At 40.5% G+C, this 25110-nt stretch overlaps 1 protein-coding gene across 3 annotated transcripts; it reads left to right on the forward strand.

Moving 5' to 3' along the window:
* The first annotated feature begins 9134 nt into the window (after positions 1-9134).
* LOC120459754 (nectin-3) lies at positions 9135-22191 on the forward strand. Of its 3 annotated transcripts, XR_016169218.1 has the most exons (7): positions 9135-9291; positions 9408-9746; positions 14459-14761; positions 16058-16163; positions 19772-19911; positions 20589-20722; positions 20823-22191. XR_016169218.1 is itself a non-coding variant. In XM_039647182.2 (6 exons), the coding sequence occupies exons 1-6, from the start codon at positions 9159-9161 to the stop codon at positions 20909-20911; spliced, it is 1110 nt and encodes a 369-aa protein (XP_039503116.2). In that variant the 5' UTR covers positions 9135-9158; the 3' UTR covers positions 20912-22191. The 3 variants fall into 3 exon arrangements, 2 of the variants coding, with proteins under 2 accessions (XP_039503116.2, XP_039503117.2); XM_039647182.2 differs by lacking the exon at positions 20589-20722; XM_039647183.2 differs by lacking the exon at positions 20589-20722 and having other exon boundaries at positions 20905-22191.
* The last annotated feature ends 2919 nt before the right edge of the window (positions 22192-25110 follow it).

A 25110-nucleotide genomic window follows, 5' to 3' on the forward strand; every position in this document is an offset into this window, starting at 1 on the left:
GTAAATCCAACAGACTTTTTTTTTCAGTGCACATGTTCACCCTCATACAGGTCATCCAGATACCACACTCCCTTTTCAGCCCACTGCATCCAGCAAAAAGCCCTTTTATCTATTCGCAATTTGGTGTTGTGCCACACCGAGGCTCTAGTTGTTAGCCACGGGTTTTGTTTTGAATGTTGGTGATACAATTTCCAGCTATCCCTAACAAATTTGAGAACTGGGTTTTGGTCTGGTATTGATCGGGCAAGCTGTGTCAAAAAGGCCTCCGCTGGAAAGGGAGCAATTAGTTCTTTTTCAATATGCACCCAAGCGGGGGCTTCGTTGAAAGCCATATTGTTCTTAGCCAGCTGCGAGAGCGAGAAGGACCAATGATACCAGTCAATTCTGGGAAGAGAAAGCCCGCCTGAATCTTTAGCAGAATACAATTTAGTACGATTAAAAAGGGCTTTCTTGCCCTGACAGATGAAGGATTCTACATATTTATTGTATTCCTTCAGAAGGGATGGTGGCATCGTAAGGGGAAGCATGTATGATAGATAATTCATTTTAGGCACGATTATCATTTTGACTAAATTAATACGACCCAGAATGGACATTGTAAGTTTACTCCAGTTCTGACTGTAACAAATTTTGGATATCCTGAATAATTGGTTGAAAGTTAGATTGCATTATTTTCTCTAATCCTGGTATAAGTTTAATTCCCAAATAAACCATGCCTGATGAGACCTGCCTAAATGGCCATTGGGCCCCTATTATCCCATGGCAATTCTTAGACAAGGGCATTACTTCTGATTTAGTCCAATTGATTTTATAGCCCGAGATCTGGGAGAAATCATCAATCAAAGAACACATTGTGGGCACTGTCAATTGTGGATTACTGGACACAAGAAGGATATCATCAGCATATAAAAGGATCTTATGCTCCTGCTGGCCTGCTATGATACCTTTAATATTCGGATTATTACGTATTGCAATAGCTAATGGCTCTAAGACCAGTGCAAAAATAAGAGGGGAGAGGGGACACCCTTGTTTTGTGCCCCTATGTAGCTCAAACCGCGATGACACTACACCGTTACATAATACCGATGCCACTGGTTCAGTGTACAGTAAGTTTACCCACTTAGTAAATAAAGGTCCAAAACCAAATCTTTTAAGTGTTTGAAATAAGAAGCCCCATTCAACTCTGTCAAAAGCCTTCTCCGCGTCCAAGGAGAAGGCCATGACAGGGTCTGTATTATTTCTAGAGCTCCACATAAGGTGTAATCGTCTCATATTGTCTGCTGAAGACCTATTCCTGATGAAACCAACCTGGTCAGGGTGTATAATAGTAGGTAATAGTTTATCAAGTCTTTTTGCAAGTATTTTGGCTAATATCTTACCATCAACATTGCCAAGTGAAATAGGTCTGTAGCTTGCACATTGTTGAGGGTCTTTCCCCTTTTTATGGATGAGAGTGATTATGCTGGTTCTCATACTCTCTGGAAGCTTACCCTTTACCAGAGCGTTCTGAAAGACATAAAGCAATTTAGGAGCCAACACCTCTGAAAACTTTTTATAAAAATCAGAGGGAAAGCCATCCTCCCCAGGGGCACGACCCGGTTTGAGGTCCTGTATGGCCATCTTAATCTCCTCTAATGTGATATCATTCTCTAACGATATGCTATGTTGTGTGGATAGACATGGGAATGGGATCTGTAGGGAAGAGAAGAATCGGTCATACTGTTCTGAAGTTACTTCTCCTTGCGATGTATATAAATCCTGGTAAAAAGATTTAAAAGCATTATTCATTTCCCTGCATGGCTTCTGTAGTCAGTTTATTTTTCTCATCAAAGATAGAGGGAATTAAGTTTTGACTACTAAGCTGTTTCACTCTATGGGCTAAATATTTACCTGCTCTCTCACCTTTTTCATAATAATTTTGTTTGGTGCAAAATAGAGCAAATTCCGCTTTTTTCTCTATTATATCATTTAATTCTATTTTCAAACTGTTTAAGTTATTAAGGGTAACTGGATCTGGATGACCAATATGTTGTTTTTTCATGGTTCTAATCTTTTCTTCTAATTTAATTAGTTTTTCACGTTCCAGACGTTTACGCAGCGAGCAGTGTTGGATAAGCCGTCCCCTCAGGAAGGCCTTAAAAGCATCCCATGTAATACCAGGATCAGGGCTAGAGCCGTCATTGTAAAGCCAGTATTCATCTATTGATGCCTGTATAAAGGAACATGAGGCATCAGTTTGCAATAGTGAGTTGTTAAAGCGCCATCTTGTGCTTTTGTTATAGTTTGATGTGGTAAGAACCACATGGAGCATGATCTGAGAGAACAATATTACCAATTGAAGCAGATTGAACCTGACTCACCAACTGTTTTGAGATTAGGATATAATCGATCCTTGAGTATGACCCATGAGGATGGGAGAAGAATGTAAAATCTTTCTCTAGAGGATGAAGGGTACGCCATATATCTATTAGGCCACATTCATCTACCATAGTATCAATGGCTGTGTATATTACAGGTATGGTCTGTTTGTAACTTGACTTATCAAGCTGTGCATTCCTGACTTGGTTGAAATCCCCACCAAGTATTATATTATGGTTACCAATATTTCTAATAATATTGCAAATTTCGTTAAAGAAGTCAGGAGACATCACATTTGGGGCATACATATTCATAATTGTAACTTTCTGTCGTTCTAAGCTAGAATCCAAGGCTATCCACCAGCCTTCCTGGTCAGTATATGCTTTGTGAACATTAAAGTCTAGGCCTTTTCTAATCAAAATAGCAACACCCCTACTCCTAGTGTTGAACGTACTTGAATATACCTGATCAATCCACCCCCTTTTAAATTTTTCTGATTCTTCAGCACTTAGATGAGTTTCTTGCAACATAGCTATGTCTGATTTGTTTTGCTTGAGATAGGTGAGGATTTTCTTACGCTTTATTACATGGTTACATCCCGATATGTTCCATGAAATAATTTTTGTGAATCCCATAATATGTTTCTTGTTTATAGATTATTCATTGTATAAGAGTTGTTGATATAGAATATAAACAGTGTGTTGTCTCTGTCAGGTAAAGTCCAAACCAAAACATGCAATCTGCACCCAGTAAGTAAGGCAATTTAAAACAAACAAAATATCAGACAGAAAAAAATAAATGAAACGAAAAATAAGAACCCCAACCAACCCCTTCCCTATACAAGAAGGCTGTAACCCAGTACCATTATGCTTCCGATATTTTGACTCCCCCATTACGTTGGTCTCGCGATATTCTATTTCCCTGTGGAAGTCTCCTGATTTTCAAACATAACAGCGAACTTAGAAGGCTCGTATAAAATAAGTAATGATTACTCAAATGGAACCAACATGTCATGCAAATATGGAGGGAAAAAAAAACAAAAAACGAGCGAACTCCAAACACTCCAGAGTACTTCGGTTATGACCAATCCCCTGGTGACGATCAATGTTAGACATATGTCTACTTTATGAAGAAGTCTCTCAGATGATCAAGAAGACCCGACATTTTAATAAGAACGAAATGTCACTTTCCCTTCTGTTTCTCATAACTTCGTCTGGAGTCTCGAAAATGAGGTTATCTCCCTTGAACATGACTTTAAGGCGTGCGGGGTACAGCAGCCGAAATCGGATGCCCTGCTGATACAGCTCTCGTTTCACCGGGTTAAACGCAGCGCGCTTTTTAGCAAGGGCGGCGCTCAAATCAGGATAGACCCTCAGTATATTCCCCTTGAACTTCACCTCGTGTTGTCTGGCCCATTTGAAGGCAAGCTCCCGGTCGCTATAACGGTGGAAACACAGCACAAATGCACGCGCGGACTTACCCGCTATAGGCTTAGGCCCGAGAGAGCGGTGCGCTCTATCTAATGATGGTGGGCTCTTGAATACCTCAGCCATAGCTTCCGCCAGCAGTTCTGAAACGAATACGGTGGGGTCTTTGCCATCCTCGCTCCCCTCGGGAACGTTGAGGATACGCAGATTAGATCGGCGCGATCTGTTCTCCAGGTCGTCCAGACGATCCAATAGCAGAGTGTTTTGAGCCTTCAGGGAACTGATTGTAGATTCCGCAGCCACAAGACGTTCAAAGTTTTCCCCTGCGATGGTTTCTGTGGATGTCAGTCGACTCTGAAAAGAGTTAACAATCTCGCGTAGCGCATCCACCGATGTTTGAAGTGGTTTCACAGAGTTTTTTTTTTATCAGGGCAGCCATGTCCTCCTTAAGAACTTCCCGTTGTTTCGTTAGTTCAGCAATGAGTTGTGTCACGGACAGAGAGTCGTCCATGTTTCCCTCCAATTCTTGATTTTCATCTTGAGACGACGCAGCTACCATGCTCGCTAGTTTGCTAGCAACGCTAGCCCTTTTCGACTGCGACGTTCCAGCTCTCTGTTTAGGATTAGCGTTACTCATTGTGCACCTGTTAGTTTATAAACACTTCCTTAGATGCTTAATCGGGTTTTAAGCGGGTTTTAAAGTGAAATTCACTGCAAAAGGTGTGTATTAAAAGGAAAAAACCGGGAGACCGTCCGTTCTGCTGTGCTCTCCTACAGCGCCACACCGGAAGTCCGGCACCCCTGATGTTAATACTTTGTACAACCCCCTTTTGCCAACAAGACAGTACTTAATCCCCTCCCATAACATTTCACAAGATTGGAGAACACAGAGAGAGGAATCTTTGAGCATTTTTCTTTGCACAATCTTTCTCATCCAGTGTTCTGGGTTATCCACTCTCCTCTTCAGCTCACCCCACAGGTTTTCGATTGGATTGAGGTCTGGGGACTGAGATGTCCATGGGAGGACCTTGAGTTTGTGACTGCTGAACCATTTTTGTGTAGATTTTGCCACGTTTTGGATCATTATCGTGCTGAAAGACCCAATGACAATCCATCTTCAGCTTTCTGCGCTATGTACAGCATTTTGGTCAGCGCGAGCTCTTTTGAAATGTGCTATAGAAATAAACCTTTACTTACTTTTTACTTTTACTAGAATCTTAAACAGATCCTGTAATGTACAGGCAGCCATCTCCGCAGACTTTATCAGCTGCGTTTTGTTTCCATTTGTCACGTGTCTTGTTCAGTTTTCCTTCTCCTCGTTTGTGTTTTTGGTTTCTGCTAATACTCTGGTTTGTGTTTGCTTTATAAATCAAATCCTCGCATTCTTTCTCTGTTCGGTGTGTTTACACATGCAGGCAGGCTCAAGTTAAACAACTACAACACAGTTGTCATCACACACTGTAAAAAATGATTGTGATTTTAACGGTGAAAGACGTTTGGTAATTTTGACCATCTTCTGTGATTCATTTCTGTTTCTTCCCAGCAAACACAGAACGTTCCCCTAACGTTCCCGAATAGTCCCATGAGGTTATTTTTTTGGGAACCAAACAAGAACGTTATAGGAACGTTCCATGTAGGTTATTTTTAGGTTCCATTTTTATAACGTAGGGAGAATGTTCCGGGAACGTTCCCTTAACCTTAAGGGAAAGTTCTAGGAACGTTCTGGGAACCAAAAACTAACGTTCCCAGAACCTAAATTTGTTTGCTGGGTTGGAGTAAAAAAATCCTCTGCATTCCACCTCCACCCACAAACACATATGATATAGAGGGGCCTAGACCTCCTGACTGTAATATTAATTTGTACACTAGCTTATGACTATTACTGTATATACTACAGTGGACATTTATCATAGTCGAGTTCGAGCTGCTTTGTCAGTGTGCTGTGTTTTACAACACACTGGATCTTCTTCTGGTTTAAATGTTTAGATGGTGGACCCAGTGTGTTGGCCACAACAGTGATGGTAAAGATGCTACAGTGCAGAATTGTTAATTGGTTAACAGAAAGTTTCCTTACTATATACAGTAGATAACTTTACTGTAAAATACTGTTAAATTTACAGTTTTTGAAAGTGAAAAAGAACAACTCGTTGTATAATTTACAGAAAATTCGTGACACTTCACATTTGATGTATTTTTGTTGAAATAACTCTTTCTTTGTTCTAATCAGTACTTTTATGTTAATGTTGTTAAATTAATGTTTATTGCATTTTTAACATTTCATGTGTGTTATGGCGTTGACTTGACTTGATTTTCCTGAAAAGACAGAAGCTGAGATAAAATGTGTCCAGGATGCCATGGGTTACCGCTCCCTGTATACTCGTTGGAAACACCTCCTGGGATTTTTTGTGATCACAGGGAGTCCGACTTCAGAGAAGGAATGGGACACTTTGGTCTGACTGCAGTGAACTTTCAGTGACTCGAATCAGTCTTAGATGTCTGAAAAAAAGGCATCAGGAAAGCCAAGGCTGCTTATAAATGGAGGATTGAGGACTATTTCAACACTAACAACAACACAAGGCAAGGCAGGGGTGGCAAGGAGAACTGTCACGTCAACATTGTTTTTTTTCCCTCATAAATGCGACTATGAAAAATAAAATAAATAAAGGATATTTTATGTTATGTGGAGGCCGACGCTTCTTCATCCGGTTATTAGCCTAATTTTGCTTTTGCACAGTGTAATTCGTAGAATTATTTAAAAATATTTTGCCATCTAAAAGTTTTTGTATCACATCACATGTGTAGCCTATTTCCCTCATATTAAATATAAAACATGTATAAATGTGTAGACTGATATTTTTCTCATGTCTTGAATCCTTTATTAAGGGGGTATGGATATATAAACTATGGAAGCTTGTTTCTGCCACAGAATGAAAAATAAAAAACGGTAATTGCAACTTCACAATTCTGACTTTTTTTTTCTCACAATTGCGAGTTTACATCTCAATTCTGACTTTATTTCTCAGAATTGCGAGATGTAAAGTCGCAATTGCGTGTTATAAAGTCAGAATTGTGAGATTTAAACTATTCTGAGGGGAAAAAAGTTAGTCTTAGTCTTTTCCCCTTAGAATTGGCCTGATATATCTCTATATCTCACAAGATGTCAGAATTTCAAGATATAAACTCGCAATTATGTGTTATAAAGTCAGAATTGCGAGATGTAAACTCGCAATTGTGAGAAAAAAAGTCAGAATTGTGAGATGAAAAGTCTTTTTTTCTCGCAATTGCGACTTTATTTCTTACAATTCTGACTTCATGTCTCAAAAACTGTGAGATACAATCTATATCTATTTATTTTCATTCAGTGGCGGAGACAAGCTTCCATAATAAACAGTCGTTCCAGTATTAAATGCATTTTCTGATAATTTACATTTCATGTTTTGACTGCACATGTCATGTCCATAACCAATTTTAAAGAATTTATCTCAGTTTTTAAGAATTTAATTTATTCTAGTTTTTGGTAGAGTATAGTTTTGTATAGTAGTATAGTTTGGTATAGTTTTTGGTATAGTCTGTGTATTTTACTATGTTAACTTCAAATATTCATCTTAAAATGTGGTAGCCCTACGCATAACCCGTGTAGCCCAGACTCAAACCGACTCAAACAGAGCTTGACGACGTAGATGTGACGTGAGCAACCCGTCTGTCTTCTAGTGGGTGTGGCATGAGAAATGCATCATTCCCTTCAGAAACATGCAGAGGTGGAGAGTGTGAGTAGGAGCTGTCCATGAGCGAGGAGAAGGAGACACTTTTGCTAGGTATTCTGATGAATTATTTTGTTATTTTGCCTCCACGTTTCCCCGATTGCCCGCGAGTTTCTTCTCCTGTCCATACGGTAATCTCTCTTCAATGCGACAGAGAGTCACTTGGTTATGACCCAATCGTTAGCCTACTTTCACTAAAACTGCTTCTACGGGGCCATCACATAAGCTACAAGGTAATTTATACACTGACTATCGTGTTTCTTTAGAAATAGACAAATGGGGTCTTCAAACGCCTCAGATGTAAAGTTATTCGCTGTCAAAGTGACGCCAAAATGAATGGGAGTCAATGGAAATGCTAACGGAAGTTAAGTTCTGCTACAAGATAGCAGCTCCTGGCCGGCTTCAACTTGCGGTTGATGGATTACCCTCTTTGGTAGCTACACTTGGTAAACTTCTGGGTCTTTTTCATTCAATCTGCCACTGGATTATTGACTTCCCGTCAGATCACTCCCAGTGGATGTGAGTAGGTCCCCACATCTCATTAGTATAAGCACTGGCTCTCTACAGGACTGTGTGCTGAGCCCCCTACTGTCCACCCTGTACATGTACGACTGCATCCCTGTCCAGTCAAGCAATAACATAATTAAATTAGCGGATGACACCACCGTAGTGGGGCTCATCTCTGGGGGAGAGGAGTCCAGTTATCGGGACGAGTTTGAGCAGCTGTCTGAGTGGTGTATCGGTTACAACCTCCAATACCATCAAAACTTATTAATAATAGATTACAGGAAGAATAAATCATATATAATGCCCACTTTCATCAGGAGGAAAAGTGTGGGGGAAGGTCCCGGGTTTCTGGTTCTTGGGCGTGCATATATATATATATATATATATATATATATATATATATATGAAGAGTTCAGATGCAAAAGCCTCTAAATGCCATTTCAAATTTTCTTCTAAAATGACCATTTTTATCAAGCTTGTATATTTAAGTTCAGTAATTTCACTTAAATGACAATTAGGTAATCTTCATTGCCATTTAAGTGAAATTACTGAACTTAAATATACAAGCTTGATAAAAATGATCATTTTAGAAGAAAATTTCAAACGGCACTTAGAGGCTTTTGCATCTGAACTCTTCATATATATATATATATATATATATATAAAATAATAGAGGAGCACCAACACCACAGTACTGGTTAAGAAGCCACAGACTGAGGATCTGAGGACTCTTAGGAGCTAGACTGCATGAACAGGGGTGAGAGAGTGTCTGTGAAAGGAGTTGGAGACGTTGTGATGTTTATGCTGTGTGTGCAACGTGTGATGTGTTGCCCTAGGAATGTAATCGTAACCGCCTTGTCCAGAAGGGCAGAATGAAGACCTTTGGTCCATTGTCACTCTCTCCTATGTCTTCATACAATGATTAAAAATAAATGCAAAATAACTGCCGTCTGGTCCCATGAATTAAACTGCAACAGGGGAAAAGCATAATTTCTAAAACTACAAATACTGTACGAATCAAAGACAAACCAAAAAAACTAAACCAAACCCACCCACATATGTTATTATTTATCTCACGCACTCTCTCCCCCCCCCATAATCTGGGATGCAAACCAGTCCTGTCTTCCGAGGTGCGCTTCAGACTGCAGAGTCAGACAACATGCACAGGAGAAGGAACGCTTGCGATCCATCACTCTATAGTCTGATTTTGATTTATCTCAAATGCTCCAGCATAGCGGGTAAGTGAAATATGAATACTTTTGTTTATGTTAGACATTCCAGCAGATATATATATATATATATATATATATATATATATATATGTTCACTCACTCCTTTTCTATTGATTTTGCAGGTGTTAAGATTATTGGCCATGATACAACAGTTGTGAAAGGAGGGAATGCGTCTTTGTTTTGTCATTTGACTGAGATGGAGGATAATTTAACTCATATCGTTTGGCAGAAACAGACAAGAGGGATCCATGAACAGCACAGCTTCTTTATCATCCTCAAAGATGGGAAAACTCAACACAGGAATTATTTACAGGACACGGTCAGATTTATTGGGAACTTTAACGAGAATAATGGCTCGATTCAGCTGCTGGGAATGTCGCTCTTGGATGATGGGATCTACACTTGCATCTTCAACACATTTAGAGGACAAATTCTGACAAACATTAATCTCACAGTACAAGGTAAGATTGCAGATTTTATTCTATGCATGAATCACAGGATCCAAATGCAAGTAACTTAGACTCACTGTATTCCGGACAGTATCTTTGCCTCCTTCTCTCGTTTCAAGAGCCAGTCGTTTCAAAGAAATCAACGTGAATTTCTAATGTACGACAATGACTGTTCAGAAAATGGCGAGGGGAAGGTTTTCCGGCAGGACACGAGGAAGAGGGGAGCATGCCGCCGTAGAAAATGGTCACCCAACAGAAAATGACGAGAGAAAAAAAAGAAAAAAAATAATCTTTTGGTCTTATAAAACAATTACGAGTTACAATTTGCAAATATTTGTACTTTAAAGGGATACTCCACCGGGTTTTCATATTAAACTATGTTATTCCCTTAATTAAGACGAGCTGATGCATACCTCTCTCGTCTCAGTGCGTGCACTCCATCGCTCTGTATTGCCGCAAAACTATGTTAGCACTTAGCTTAGCCCAGTGCATTAAATATGGGCCAGAAAGAGAGGTGACAAAACACTTCCTCGTTTTCCCTATTTAAACACAGTTACTCGATTAGTGTAACTCGACCTAGGCTGGTGACACAAAATAAAACGTTGTGTTTTTCTAAGCGTTTAAAATTGATGACTATATTGTATGGCGGAATACCATGAAAAAGTGCTTTAGAGCACTTTAACTTGGCGCAATAATACCTTCACTCGTGAAAAGTCCTCTTACCGGCTCCCGCTTTGGTGCATGTCACGTTGGCTGCATTGACGGAAATAAGAGGGAGGGGGAGAGCGAGTAAATAGGGAAAACGAGGAAGTGTTTTGTCACCTCTCTTTCTGGCCCATATTTAATGCACTGGGCTAAGCTAAGTGCTAACATAGTTTTGCGGCAATACAGAGCGATAGAGTGCACGCACTGAGACGAGAGAGGTATGCATCAGCTCGTCTTAATTAAGGGAATAACATAGTTTAATATGAAAACCCGGTGGAGTATCCCTTTAAGAGATTTTTTAAAAAGTAATATTTCAAAGTAACGTTAGAATAGAATGCTTATATGAGCAATTGTCGATTAAAAGAGTGTATATCAATCAAAACTTTATTACAGACTCAAAGTCCATTTTAAAAGAAAGAAAGAGAAAACAAACAAACAAAAACAAACAAAAAAAAAACACAACCCATACAATCCATTACAACAACCATACAATTTTGTAACATAGACTTACAGAATACACCAGTACCAGTGTCTCCAGAGCTTTGACTGATACCGTGTAGTACTAACCCTCACATTTATTAAACTCACAATAATTTCATTTAGAGTCATTAAGTCGGCAAATAAATCTATATATAAAATGACGTAACAGTGCTTTAAAAGTGATTACCCGTACACTGACAAACATTTCACTTGCACTATGCCATCTAGGTCTCCTTAATAAGATTATCATAATATCATTATATGCTACTTGCAGCTTCTGTAATGTAGTTACACCACAAATAAGCAGTATAAAATGTTGTACAATATGTAAAGTGACACCTTCACCTCATCTGAACAGAAACTAAACTTACGCAACAGTATATTTGCCCGCATATACATCAGTGATAATATGTCCAAGATATTTCTCTTTCTCGCACACCGTGAGATTCTGGTTAGACAACTTAAACACTGGAAATTTTATACTTTTATCCTCCTTAGTTCTGCAGACCATAACCATAACCAGGATTATATACAATATCATGTTCCAGACCATAATCAGAACACACATTTAAAAGATGTTGAAGACCAGCACTGCTTGGACTAAACACCACAAGATCATCCGCATACATAATATGATTCACTAACTTAGTCCCATTCGTACAACCAGTTTTACAACTATTCAAACGTTCAGACAGCTCATCCATATAAAGATTAAACAAAATTGGGGACAAAATCCCTCCTTGTCTCACCCCGTTACTGACCCCAAATGGGCAGAGACCTTATTGCCCCATTTAACTTGCAACAACTGGTGGGCATACCAATAGGCCAAGATTCTCACAATGTATTCTCTTTGTCTCATTTTAGAAAATAGCTTAGCATGGTTAACCCCGATCAAAAGCTTTAGACGCATCAATGAGTTTTTATCTTTGTTACTTATTTACTTATTTGTACTTGTATAGACGCTTACAACAAAGTTACGAAGATTAATAATTTTTTTTACAAACTTATAATTGTTTACATGTATGCGTTTTATATTAGAAATTACTGCTTAACTGTCCGAAACACAGCGAGTAGAAATTTAGCCGTCCGGAACACAGTGAGTCCTCACGGTAACCCGGACACTCTGTGTCCCGGCAGTTTTTTAAGATTTACAAAATGATTTGTCCAAAATGTGTCTATCAAACTTTGGAATGTGTGGGAGGCCCCAGAGGTAATCAGGTTTATCTTTCAGCGGATTGACATCTTACGGGACGTTTTACTGTGCAAAGTGTTCAGAAAACAGTGAGTCTACGTTATAGATTTATTAGTGAACAGTGAGAACAGTAAAACAGGAAGTCTGGTGAAGTCTGGTCTGTAGTAGATCCTTGGCAGTGCAGGGTGACTGCAGTGGAGATGGTCCTCACTGCAAAACACGAAATCCAGGGGGAGGAGTTGGATCCAGATACAACTTCTCCTACCTTACATATACCGACATACACCCCTAATCCTACCCATCTCCACCCCCTGATCCTTAACCCCACCCCTAATCCTACCCATCTCCACCCCCTGATCCTTAACCCCACCCCTAATCCTACCCATCTCTGCCCCCTGATCCCTAACCCCACCCCTAATCCTGCCCATCTCCACCCCCTGATCCCTAACCCCACCCCTAATCCTGCCCATCTCCACCCCCTGATCCCTAACCCCACCCCTAATCCTACCCATTTCTGCCCCCTGCCCCCTGATCCCTAACCCCACCCCTAATCCTACCCATCTCCACCCCCTGATCCCTAACCCCACCCCTAATCCTATCCATCTCCATATCCTGATCCCTAACCCCACCCCTAATCCTACCCATCTCCGCCCCCTCATCCCTAACCCCACCCCTAATCCTACCCATCTCCACCCCCTGATCCCTAACCCCACCCCTAATCCTACCCATCTCTGGCCCCTGATCCCTAACCCCATCCCTAATCCTAACCATCTCCACCCCCTGATCCCTAACCCCACCCCTAATCCTACCCATCTCTGCCCCCTGATCCCTAACCCCACACCTAATCCTACCCATCTCCATATCCTGATCCCTAACCCCACCCATAATCCTACCCATCTCTGCCCCCTGATCCCTAACCCCACCCCTAATCCTACCCATCTCTGCCCCCTGATCCCTAACCCCACCCCTAATCCTACCCATCTCTGCCCCCTGATCCCTAACCCCACCCCTAATCCTACCCATCTCTGCCCCCTGATCCCTAACCCCACCCCTAATCCTGCCCATCTCCACCCCCTGATCCCTAACCCCACCCCTAATCCTGCCCATCTCCACCCCCTGATCCCTAACCCCACCCCTAATCCTACCCATTTCTGCCCCCTGCCCCCTGATCCCTAACCCCACCCCTAATCCTACCCATCTCCACCCCCTGATCCCTAACCCCACCCCTAATCCTATCCATCTCCATATCCTGATCCCTAACCCCACCCCTAATCCTACCCATCTCCGCCCCCTCATCCCTAACCCCACCCCTAATCCTACCCATCTCCACCCCCTGATCCCTAACCCCACCCCTAATCCTACCCATCTCTGGCCCCTGATCCCTAACCCCATCCCTAATCCTAACCATCTCCACCCCCTGATCCCTAACCCCACCCCTAATCCTACCCATCTCTGCCCCCTGATCCCTAACCCCACCCCTAATCCTACCCATCTCCATATCCTGATCCCTAACCCCACCCATAATCCTACCCATCTCTGCCCCCTGATCCCTAACCCCACCCCTAATCCTACCCATCTCTGCCCCCTGATCCCTAACCCCACCCCTAATCCTACCCATCTCTGCCCCCTGATCCCTAACCCCACCCCTAATCCTACCCATCTCTGCCCCCTGATCCCTAACCCCACCCCTAATCCTACCCATCTCCACCCCCTGATCCCTAACCCCACCCCTAATCCTACCCATCTCTGCCCCCTGATCCCTAACCCCACCCCTAATCCTACCCATCTCCATATCCTGATCCCTAACCCCACCCCTAATCCTACCCATCTCTGCCCCCTGATCCCTAACCCCACCCCTAATCCTACCCATCTCTGCCCCCTGATCCCTAACCCCACCCCTAATCCTACCCATCTCTGCCCCCTGATCCCTAATCCTACCCATCTCTGCCCCCTGATCCCTAATCCTACCCATCTCTGCCCCCTGATCCCTAACCCCACCCCTAATCCTACCCATCTCCGCCCCCTGATCCCTAACCCCACCCCTAATCCTACCCATCTCCGCCCCCTGATCCCTAACCCCACCCCTAATCATACCCATTTCTGCCCCCTGATCCCTAACCCCACCCTGATGCTCATGGGTAATCAGATCAAGGCAGTAACATACCGAATGAACAAGCAAATCCGCGAACCATGACGGATTTATTTTGGGTTTCAAGTTCAAAATAAATTGACAAATCTGTCATTTATTAACCCATGTAGTTTAACTTAACTCTCTTTCTTTCACAAAATACACTATTTTCTTGGCTAATTTTCATGACTCATTTATTGCCCCTTTTTTCAAATGTAGTTCGTCCTGCAACAAGAGTAACGGGAAGAACTCATGTTTCTAATCATTACGACACGACTTTGGCATCATGTGTGGCCTCGAATGCACGGCCTGCAGCAGAAGTGTTGTGGCGATTAGGAGCTCTGAATGACTCTCTGAGAACAGAAACCAGCAGCACACAGCACTCAGACGGGACCATCACTGTTGTGGCCAACATACTGGGTCCACCATCTAAACATTTAAACCAGAAGAAGATCCAGTGTGTTGTAAAACACAGCACACTGACAAAGGAGCTTGAACTCGACTACGTGATGAATATCCACTGTAAGTAACACTGTATACAGTAAAAGTCATAAGCTAGTGTACAAATTAATATTACAGTCAGGAGGTCTAGGCCCCTCTATATCATATGTGTTTGTGGGTGGAGGTGGAATGCAGAGGATTTTTTTACTCCTAGAAACGGAAATGAACACAGTTTTTGGCCAAACTAATGTTTATACTTGCACAGAAGTGTAACTTGGTCAGTACAAGAGCTGTGTCTGAAATCGCTCCCTACCCAGACAGCAAACTGACATTGAATCAATGTGGAAACGACGTCTCTCATGACATTGAAACAACGTTGATTTTGCTCATCGAATTAACGTTGAACCAACGTCAGACGCGGCATTCTTCAAAGCTAAATGAAAATCGAAAATTGGTTTGCTTTCATAACGTTGAAACAACGCGTTGATTTCAAGTTGATTTTCCGTTAGTTTTGAAAGAATGACGTGCCTGACGTTGGTTCAACGTTAATGCGATGAGCAAAATAATGTCGGATCAACGTTGTATCAATGTCATATTTCCACGTTGATTCAATGTCAGTTTGCTATCTGGGTATACACTATATAGTGCACTATATCGGGTGTCGGCCATGTTGTAGTGGTGTCCGAATTCTGAGTGAACGACATCATTCCCTACATTCATTCACTACTTTTACCCACAATCGTCTCTGAATTTGAGTGTACATTCGATGTACACTTGCTGAAGCACTATTTCCCACAATCCAATGCGGAAAGACTGAGCGTGCATGAAAGTGCGGCGCGAGCAAGTTTAAACCAGAGATTACAGTGGAGGATTTGAAAAATATCCGTTAATCGTCGGAAAGCGTATTCATTAATAACGGTCGCCGGAGGGCGCTCGTCTCGACGACACGCCATCTGTGAGCGTGAGTTACAATTTCAGTCGATGAAACTAGAAAGCTGGCTTGGAGGTATATATATAATTACAAAATTAAGTCATTATGATTGTTATTGTTGTTAATATTATTGCATAAAGTAAGTAACGTAAGATAAAAGGAGTTTTATCAGTACGTGTGATGAAGCCTTTTCTGCGAGTCAGCTCCAACTCTCCGACGCACAGTGTAAACGTCAGCGTCCGAATTCATCTCGTTCACTCCTTGCAGATATAGTGCACTCAAATGCCATACACTATATAGGGATTAGTGAATGAGTGAACGAGTGAGCGGTTTCAGACAAGCTAAGGTCAGCTCCCTTCTGTAACTAAGCATCCCTAAATTTCAACGCCACATGAACACTGTTTCTGATAAGCCAATAATATTTTCATATTTTTGAATTCTCTTAGATCCTCCAGAATTGATGATGATAATCCCTGATGATCCAACAGATGCTGAAGAATTTCACTGTTTCGTGGATTGTAACCCAACACCGACTAGCTACATCTGGATCAAGTAAGAAGTCCTTTGTTCCCTTTCAGTCAGTCACGTTTCACGTTAGGTGGACTTCACAGACATATTTGGATCATGTCAGGGAGCCTATCATCTTTGAGGGTTATTAGAATGAGCCAGTGCACATTGGTGTGCAAGATTTGCATTTCACGCTCTGCCCCTCAGTGCGGGTATAAATAGATCTATATAATGACTGGATAACTCTTGACGTTCTAAACTGCCACCAGGCAGTGAAACCACCCACCGGAAGTGTTCGAGCGGCCATCTTACGATTCCCTACCAGCAGAGGGCTCCAACGGCCCTTATAGAGAGATAGGTAGCTCCAAGAGCATTTTAAAGATGACCCGCTGTGTATCAAGAAGTGTAAAACGAAGATCACTAAAGGATCTTGAAAAACTGCTCACAAGTTGTACTTTAAAAGGTTAGTTCACCCCAAAATGAAAATTAAGTCATTAATTACCAGTGTTGGGAGTAACGCATTACAAAAGTAATACATTACAGTAACATATTACTTTTTGCTGTAACGCAGTAGTGTAAGGCATTACTAATCAATTTTCAGTAATATTTTACTCGTTACATGTTCAGTGAGGCTTGTATTACAGTTGTATTAGTGTATTTTCTGCTTTTACTTCTTAAAGGCAACAGACTATGTGAAAGTTTTAAAGCAGTCTTTTAGTGCCAGTTCAGAGCGGTCGCGTCTGTAACATTGTTTTTTCCTCATAAATGCGAACACGAAAACTAAAATAAAATGAATATTTTAAGTATGACAGCCACCATTTAATATGTTTATATTTCATATAATCTTCTTATTATAAAAATAAATAAAAGTGTAATTTAATTTTTTGTATAGCTACAAAACAGTTAATTATTACCTTCATATTAGGCTAATGAAGCCTAGTAGGCTACAACTAGACTATATTTATAGACCATAGTTTACAGCATTTAAGAGATTTGATTCCCTTGAGAAAAATTGCCATTTATTGTAACTGATATCCAAAATAATCGATATTGAATCGAATCGAATCGTAATCGAATCGAATTGCAAGCTTGTGAATCGAAATCGAATCGAATTGTGAAATTTGTCTCAATACCCAGCCCTACTATATACGTTTCAATACATGTATTTTCTGAGAATTTTTATTTCAAGTTTTGACTGCAAATGTCATGTCCATAATGCTGGACTTCCCCAATTTTAAATAATTTATCCTCAACTAGTTTTGTGGTGTAGGTCTACTTATTTTATAATGTTAACTTCAGATAATACTAATAGCCTAATTTAAAGATAAGGCAGCATTGGATCTGGACGGTAAGGAGAATAACGCTGGAGTTGGAAGAGGTGTGTCGCGATTCTGTAGGTTCGTGGATCTGAGTCGTGTGGCGAATCGCGATTTCGGTTTCATATTGCATATCGTTACAGCCCAAAAGTTAAGTTCTACTTAGTTATTTTGGTGAAAGTAACTCAAAAGTAATACATGAGTAATGTAACGCATTACAATTCTGGGACAGTAATATTGTAAGGTAATGAATTACTTTTAAATAACAGTAACAAGTAATACCTAATGTATTACAGTTTGGAAGTAACTTGCACAACACTGTTAATTACTCACCCCCATGCTGTACCAACCCCGTAAGACCTTCGTTCGTCTTCGGAACACAAATGAAGATATTTTTGATTAAATTTGAGAGCTGTATAACTACCACATTGGCTCCTAAGGGACTGCCTCTTGACGGCCCAGAAAGTCAATGAAGAAAATGTTTAAATATCCCAAGTGACTACCGTGGCTCAACTATATGTTTATCAAGCGACGCGAATACTTTTTGTGCGAAAAAACAAACAAAAATAACGAGTTTATTCGACTATTCCTTTTCTTCCTTGTTGGCCTGAAACGAGATTTCCTTAGATTTCCACGACGCATGCGCGAGAATTGCGATCTCCTTCAACTACTTCAGTTTAGTTCTCGCGCATGCGTCATGGAAATCGTATTGAAGTCTCGTTTCAGGCCAACAATGAGCGAGACTTATCTGAGCAGATTATTTTACGGGTCTATGGTTGTTAATGTCTGTCAATCAGTATTTGTTGCCGTCTGACACGTGAGTTATGTACTTCTAATAAATTGTTAAACTGGTACATTTTGCATTACTGACCCCCTCTCCTAACGAGCACTTTAAAAGCGGGGTTCGTAACATAAATGGGCTCTGTTGTTGTTGTTGTTGTTGGCTCTTTCATACTAACAGATTGGCTGACGTTCATCGCCCGCTAATTGATTTGCACAATAACAATCAACGATTTGCAAATCAGGCTTAAAATCCTGTAATGTGAACTTGGCTTTACTACGTACACGCATCCTGTCACGTAAACTGATCTGTCAGTTATCTTGTCAAGATAAAATTCCTCCGATTTTATTTCATTTAGTTTCCTACTGTATCGGAAAGAAATGCAGAAGCACACTGATCATCCAGTCACGGGTCTTTCATGCTGAGATTCTCCTCATATTCACACATAACAATGCATTTAAAAGTGAACGGATCTACAGTATAAAATTTCACGTTGTTGTTGGAGATGAAATATAACACAGATACATCGAATCCTCCTCGAAAGTGCAATGGTTCGTGGGCAATATTAGCTGTTATAGTGAGCATGGATCCACAATTCGAAAATCCACTGGAAATAGTAGACTATCCGCTCTACCAACATGATATGCTTCTGGACAAACTAATTTAATCTCACCTACTGTTCAGGATCGATAGTACTGTATAGATATTGAGACACAGCTAGGGCATGATAAAAATCCACATTTATACATCACTCCTATCTATGTATTACATTTTATTTCCATTTGCAATCCATCATCCAAACTAGGATAAAAATAAAGTATAGCCGGCCATGCCATAGAGTTCCGAAGATATGGCGTCACTTTGTAGGCCAAAACGCATGTGAGTTATCATTTTAGCACTCCCGGTTCCCTCGCTCTAAAGTCTATGGGTTTTTTGAATGGGTTTTTGCTAAATCGCCTGAAATAAGGTCTGTGGTGAACAAAGCCTCTAAATATTTTCACGTTTTGATCTATGACATAAAACACACATTTATAACCTGCTTGTGTTTTTTTAAACTTTATATAGACTTCAAAAAGTATACATTTTGGATTAACTTGTAAAGATTATCTTGACAGACAAAACTCTTTGTTAAACACAGATCTTATTTTTTGCGATTTTCCAAAAGTCTATGGGGAAAATGCATAGCTTTTTGATCGAGGGAACCCATGCGCTGCTAACTTCCGAGTTGTCCTACAAAGTGACGTCATCACTTCGGCACTCTATTGGGATGAAATTATCCAATTATCCTCTCGATCTATGTATCACTTATATACCATAACAACAAAGAAGCCAGCCTGGCCCATTGAAAGCCCATGGCTCGCACTGGCCCGATGGTGGAAAAGCGGCTACTTTCTACTTCATTCATAAAAAAAAAGGAAATAAAAGTGTAATGTCCAACAAGGAGGCTACACAGAATAATGATTATGTGCAATTTTAAGTTTCCAGATTAATGCCTTTTAGATGATCACATGTATACTTTCTTAATTTGAGTTTCTTTCATGCGTCTTCATTAACAGAGTGAATGGAAGCACTCCGCATTCTGAAGGGAATAAACTCTTCATCCCAAAGTCTTCCTCTGATAGAAATGGGATGTACATCTGTATAGCATCAACCGATTATGGAAATGTGTCAGGTGTGCTCTATGTGGATAACACTGGTGAGTCCTTTAATATCTTTATAATTTAAAATAGTTGTGTTTTTTATTATTATTCTTCAGGTTTATTTCATTCTAGTCTATAGGAATGTATAGCATAGATACACTAGAGGTCACCTTGGGGTTCTAAGCATGCGTCAAAACCGCCGCCATCTTGGAACAGGCGTCTTGTCATAGGAAGAATAACGCTGCTATCTACGCCTGTACTTCAAATTCATGTATTTTCGGACTTTTGTGCTGCGTATGGATGTTCACACGAACGAACTAGGAAGAATGTTTTTTTTTATTTTTTTATTATTATTCTTTTTTTTATTTTACTTCTCTGGACTCAATGATAAATACATGTCTGACCATTCAGCCCGATCTCATGAAAGTTCGCATCTATGGCCATTTATACGCCAAAAACAGTTTTTGCGTGTATATGGCATGCGATTTTCGCGTACATATGATACGCACTTTTTTGAACTCCCCACCCCCCTCCCCCCTAAACCTAACCCAGGGTTTTTAGTGCGTACCATATACACGAAAAAAACACTTTTGGCGTATAAATGCCACGAGAAATGACACTCGTGGTATAGATACGCATCTTCATGAGACTGTGTTGGACCATTGGAACGAACCAAAAAAAACCCCTAGAAATTCACATTCATGACGATTTATGATGATTTTATTTCCGTTAGACCTTTGCCTGCACTGACGCTGATGCATTTAAGAGGAGGGGCTCCCCTGTTCCAAGATGGCGGCTCTATTCGCGTTCCAATGAACTTCCGTAGCCAAGACGACGTCTAGTGTACATGGGCATGTAGGAACAGAAGTAAATAAACACAGAGACAACAATATTCATAGACAAAACTTAAATATGTCTCCTGACAGTTCTCCACTCTTTTCTCAATCCCTTATTCCATGTTTTGTAGGATCCACTGATGGTTGGGAACTGTTGGGCTTTATCTCCTGCTGTGCAATCCTGGGGTTTACTGTGGTTTTTATTCTTCTCAGGGTCTGAAGCATGGCCGTCAGTTTGGTTTTAAATGTGCTGGGGACAGAGACGTATTCGGAAGGCCATTTTTAAAAGTGCTGGGTACAGTGATGCATTCATTCTTTTTTTCGCTTTCGAGTAAGTCATGTTTTGAAAGACGATGTCCTGTAGCTTCCTGATGTACATAAATAAAAATGAGCACAAAGATGTGATGTCCGACCAAAAATGTGTTGGTACTTTGGGTGTAATTGTTTGTACAATGAGAACTAATATGTTGTTAGTATAGTGCAGCCCGTTCTCATCCTTTAACGTCATATAGAACGCTATATGACAAAACGGCGCTATACTACGCACATGGCACCCGTTATCGTTAATATAACACGCGAACCCAAGACGTTATAAATCCTTTAGCGTGAATATGACACGTACACCCTACCCCACACCTAAACTTAGCCCTCACAGCACGTGTTATATTAACGATAACGGGTGCCTTTAGCGTAGTATAGCGCCGTTTTGTCATATAGCGTTCTATATGACGTTAAAGGATGAGAATGCGTTGTATAGTGAGTATATAGATACGCCCTTTCTAGCATATGTGCAGTGATGGTTCAGTGGTAGAAATTTTGCCTAGCGTGTCGAGGTTCGGGGTTCTAATCCGCACTCGTATTGAGAATGAGGAGTTGACGTCATTGTACAGAGCCCCTCCCCTCTCCGCCATGTTGGTTGGATTCCCACGGCAAAACAGTATATTTGTTTACGTGTGTTTTTAGTTCGGTAGTAGAGGAGTTTCTCGCAATTCCGCACTGTTTTACCATACCTGGAAGTCACTGCTGCGTTAAAAACTCCTCCAGTAACTCACACGAGACATATGGAAAACATAGGAACAAGGGAATACAGTTTTTGTTACGGTGGAGGCTCCCGCTCCGCCTCCTCTCCGCCACCAGAGGGAGCCTTCCCCGGAATATTGATCATTGGCTTTAAACTCAAATTCCCATCATCCCTCACACCTGCACTGCATTTACACACCCATAAAAGACACCTTCACACACCACACCAGTGCGAAGTCTTGATTTGCCCTGGTGATCATTTCTGAGCGTTTATTCCCTGATTCTGCTTTTGGACTGTTGGACTATTTCACGATTGATATCTGCCTGGCCTGAACTCGGACTGTTTCTGATTACGACTATTGCTGCCTGCCCTGATCTCTGCCTGTTTCCTGGATTATCCTGTTATCTTGTCTGCATTGCTCTGTCTGCCTCGTCTCGACCCTGCCTGTACGACTCTGATTAAATAAAGCTGCAAATGGATTGTGTTCCCTGTGGTTCATAACAGTTTTTTAGGTTCTCGAAATGGACACAGCATCAGGGAGAGTAGCTGACGAGGAGACGCTGGATCGCGGTTGGCTGATGCCTTTAGTATACGATTTTCACTGTTTGCTTTGCCTTAACGAACATACGCAAAAGTGTTGTTTGAGTGCCTTGTTCATTACTCTTTTATTTCTTTGAAATAAATGTTTGAAACAACTTGATATGGCTTAACAATATTTATTGAGAACTGAAATGTATATTTGGGCAATATAAGTTTCATGGACAACATAAGTAATAATTATAAAATAATAATACTGTTATTAGTGCAAAAGAACAAATATCTTGATGCTGCTTCTCCAAATACAGCTGTTTTGCGCTTAGTGTGAGTTTGTTCCTGTAAGGTCTCCTTTCTTCCGCCCTTATCTTTTTCCATTGCTTTACTTTCTTCCTTTTTTATCGTATTCTTAGATCCGTCTCTGTCCTGCCAAAATAATAATTGCGCGAAAATAATAAATGCGCGAAAATTAAAGAGCTCTGGAATGTTTAGTCGCGTCTCTGTGGGGTTCTAACATAGGGTTCTAAAGGCGTTGCCGCTGGTAACCGATAGCGTCTCCAACCATCATGGCCGACCGGCTCAGGCCCCGCCCAAATCGGCGCGTAACTCCTCATTCTCAATAGGATTTTTTCCCCTCATCAAAACCAATAATGTTTATCAGTGGTTGAATTGATATAATGTTTGTCAGTGGTTGTATATGTTTTGTTTTGATGAGGGAAAAAAATACGAGAGCGGATTAGAACCCAGAGAAACAGGGACACGTTTGTGAGAATTTTATTATTATTTTTTTTTTATTTCACCGGAACGAATCACCGCAACGGATTGAAGTGCATTTCCGAGAGAAGACAACACATTTCAGTGCTAGATCGCCTGTTATTTAACAAACAAATGAAACGAATGCTGTTAACTGGAGATGTTTTATTTGTATTGGTACATCTGTGCCGCGAGATGTTTCAAAAGTGGTGGGGACAAAATCGACCCTGGCAAAAAGTGGTGGGGACATGTCCGGCGTAACATTGAACTGATTCAGTTCGGTTCAGTTGGACATTGCACAACCGATTCAGATCACCTGGATTACACGAGGTAAAAACGATATAAATACTGTTGGTTTTCTCACACAAACCGCTTGTTTCGTGTCTTAGGCCATCAATGTGTAGGCTACTTACATTTACGAGTCATTAAATCATGTTTAATTTTGACTTCTCTGTGAATGCTCTTTGGTGGACCCCCTTTGGCTCCAGTGTATGACTGATAGACAACAACGGTTTGACTGAAAAATGTAAAAATTGAAAATACTGTGGAAACAAAGACACCTACATCTTGGATGCCCTTGAGGTAAGATAAAAACATATCAAGAATTAATTTCAAAGTGAACTGTCCCTTTAAACTGCCTATTCAAGAGCAGGCTGACCCCTCACAATGCAGTGATGAGGCTCAATATACCGTGGGAAGGGAATGATACTCGTATAACACAACACTATTAGGTTTAAGCCAGAATTAGTCTACATTATATGTACAGTCACTCATTATTCTCTACATTGGTGCAAACTATTCTGAACGAAGGAACGTATGAATGAACGATTGCTTGATCGAAGTGTTTCCAAAACATCAGTGATATTATGAAACCTGTTGCAAACCTTTCTTTGCCCTGGCATTATATCCCAATAGCAGTGTTGGGTATGTTACTCTAAAAAAGTAATTAATTACCTCTTCAACAGTGTAATTAGATTACTGTACTAATTACTCTCTCTAAAATGTATTGAATTACTTTTAATTACTAATTACTTTTTAAAATCCCATTTCAATCTCAACCAGCTGAATAATACAAGGATAGACATGAATCTGTTTTAATTCTTTCAAATAAATACTATAAAATTGCATGAATTATCCTGAAACAGACCAAGGTGGAGAAGGTTACATTATAAAAACCATACTTTTTAGCATCAGACAATACATTTTGATGTTAAACCCACTATTGTTTTATGTCTGATCTCATGACATTTCACACTTTATTCATACATATTTTACAATAATTTATACGAAATTTAGACACCTCATAAAATGCATACGAATCGCTGTGAGATTGATCTATACACAGTATTTACCTCAATTACATCAGAAGTAACTGTAATTAAATTACAGATAAATGAAGAGTAATCCCTTACTTTACATTTTCAAGGGAAAAGTAATTAAATTACAGTAACTAATTACTTAGTAATTAGTTACACCCAACAGTGCCCAATAGTGTACTCAGTTCAACACTGATCTAATGGCATTTTATACCTATTTTAAATTTTGGAGAATTGGTGGTTAATTCGTATGGATTTGTATGTTTTCATGCGATCTGCTCACTTGTGATGGTAATGTTTAAGAGTTGAGTTAGGGGTGAACCCTGTTTTACCCTAAAAATCGTACATTTTCATACAAACCACATTGTTCAAATTCATGCAAAATTGCCACCTGGTAAAATAGTTACCTGTGAGATAGGGTTGATCCAGTCTTACGCCATACAGTCCTTCTGAAAGAGATCTCATTTGTGCATTTTAGACACAGAGAAAGAGAGGACGAGAAAGAAAGAGGGAACGAATGAATGAATGAATGATAGAGACAGAGTATCAGAGACAGAGAGTGGTTGCGATTGCACCAAACAAAGCCACTCAGTTTGAGGCAGTAGCAAAATACTGAAAGAAATCCATTGTGTTAGCTCTGGTTCAGCTCTGACAGAAATTAAATTGTGTCCAGAGACTTTTTTATATAGCAGCACAAGGTCTGAGACAATATTGCCAGTGGCTCAGAATCGGCTGTCTTCGCACAGATCTCTCTCTCTTTGCAAAAACAGATCGCACCGCCTCATTCCTCGCTGA

The sequence above is a fragment of the Pimephales promelas genome, chromosome 7 (assembly GCF_988280905.1).
Source record: "Pimephales promelas chromosome 7, fPimPro1.hap1.1, whole genome shotgun sequence".
Taxonomy (NCBI): Eukaryota; Metazoa; Chordata; class Actinopteri; order Cypriniformes; family Leuciscidae; genus Pimephales; species Pimephales promelas.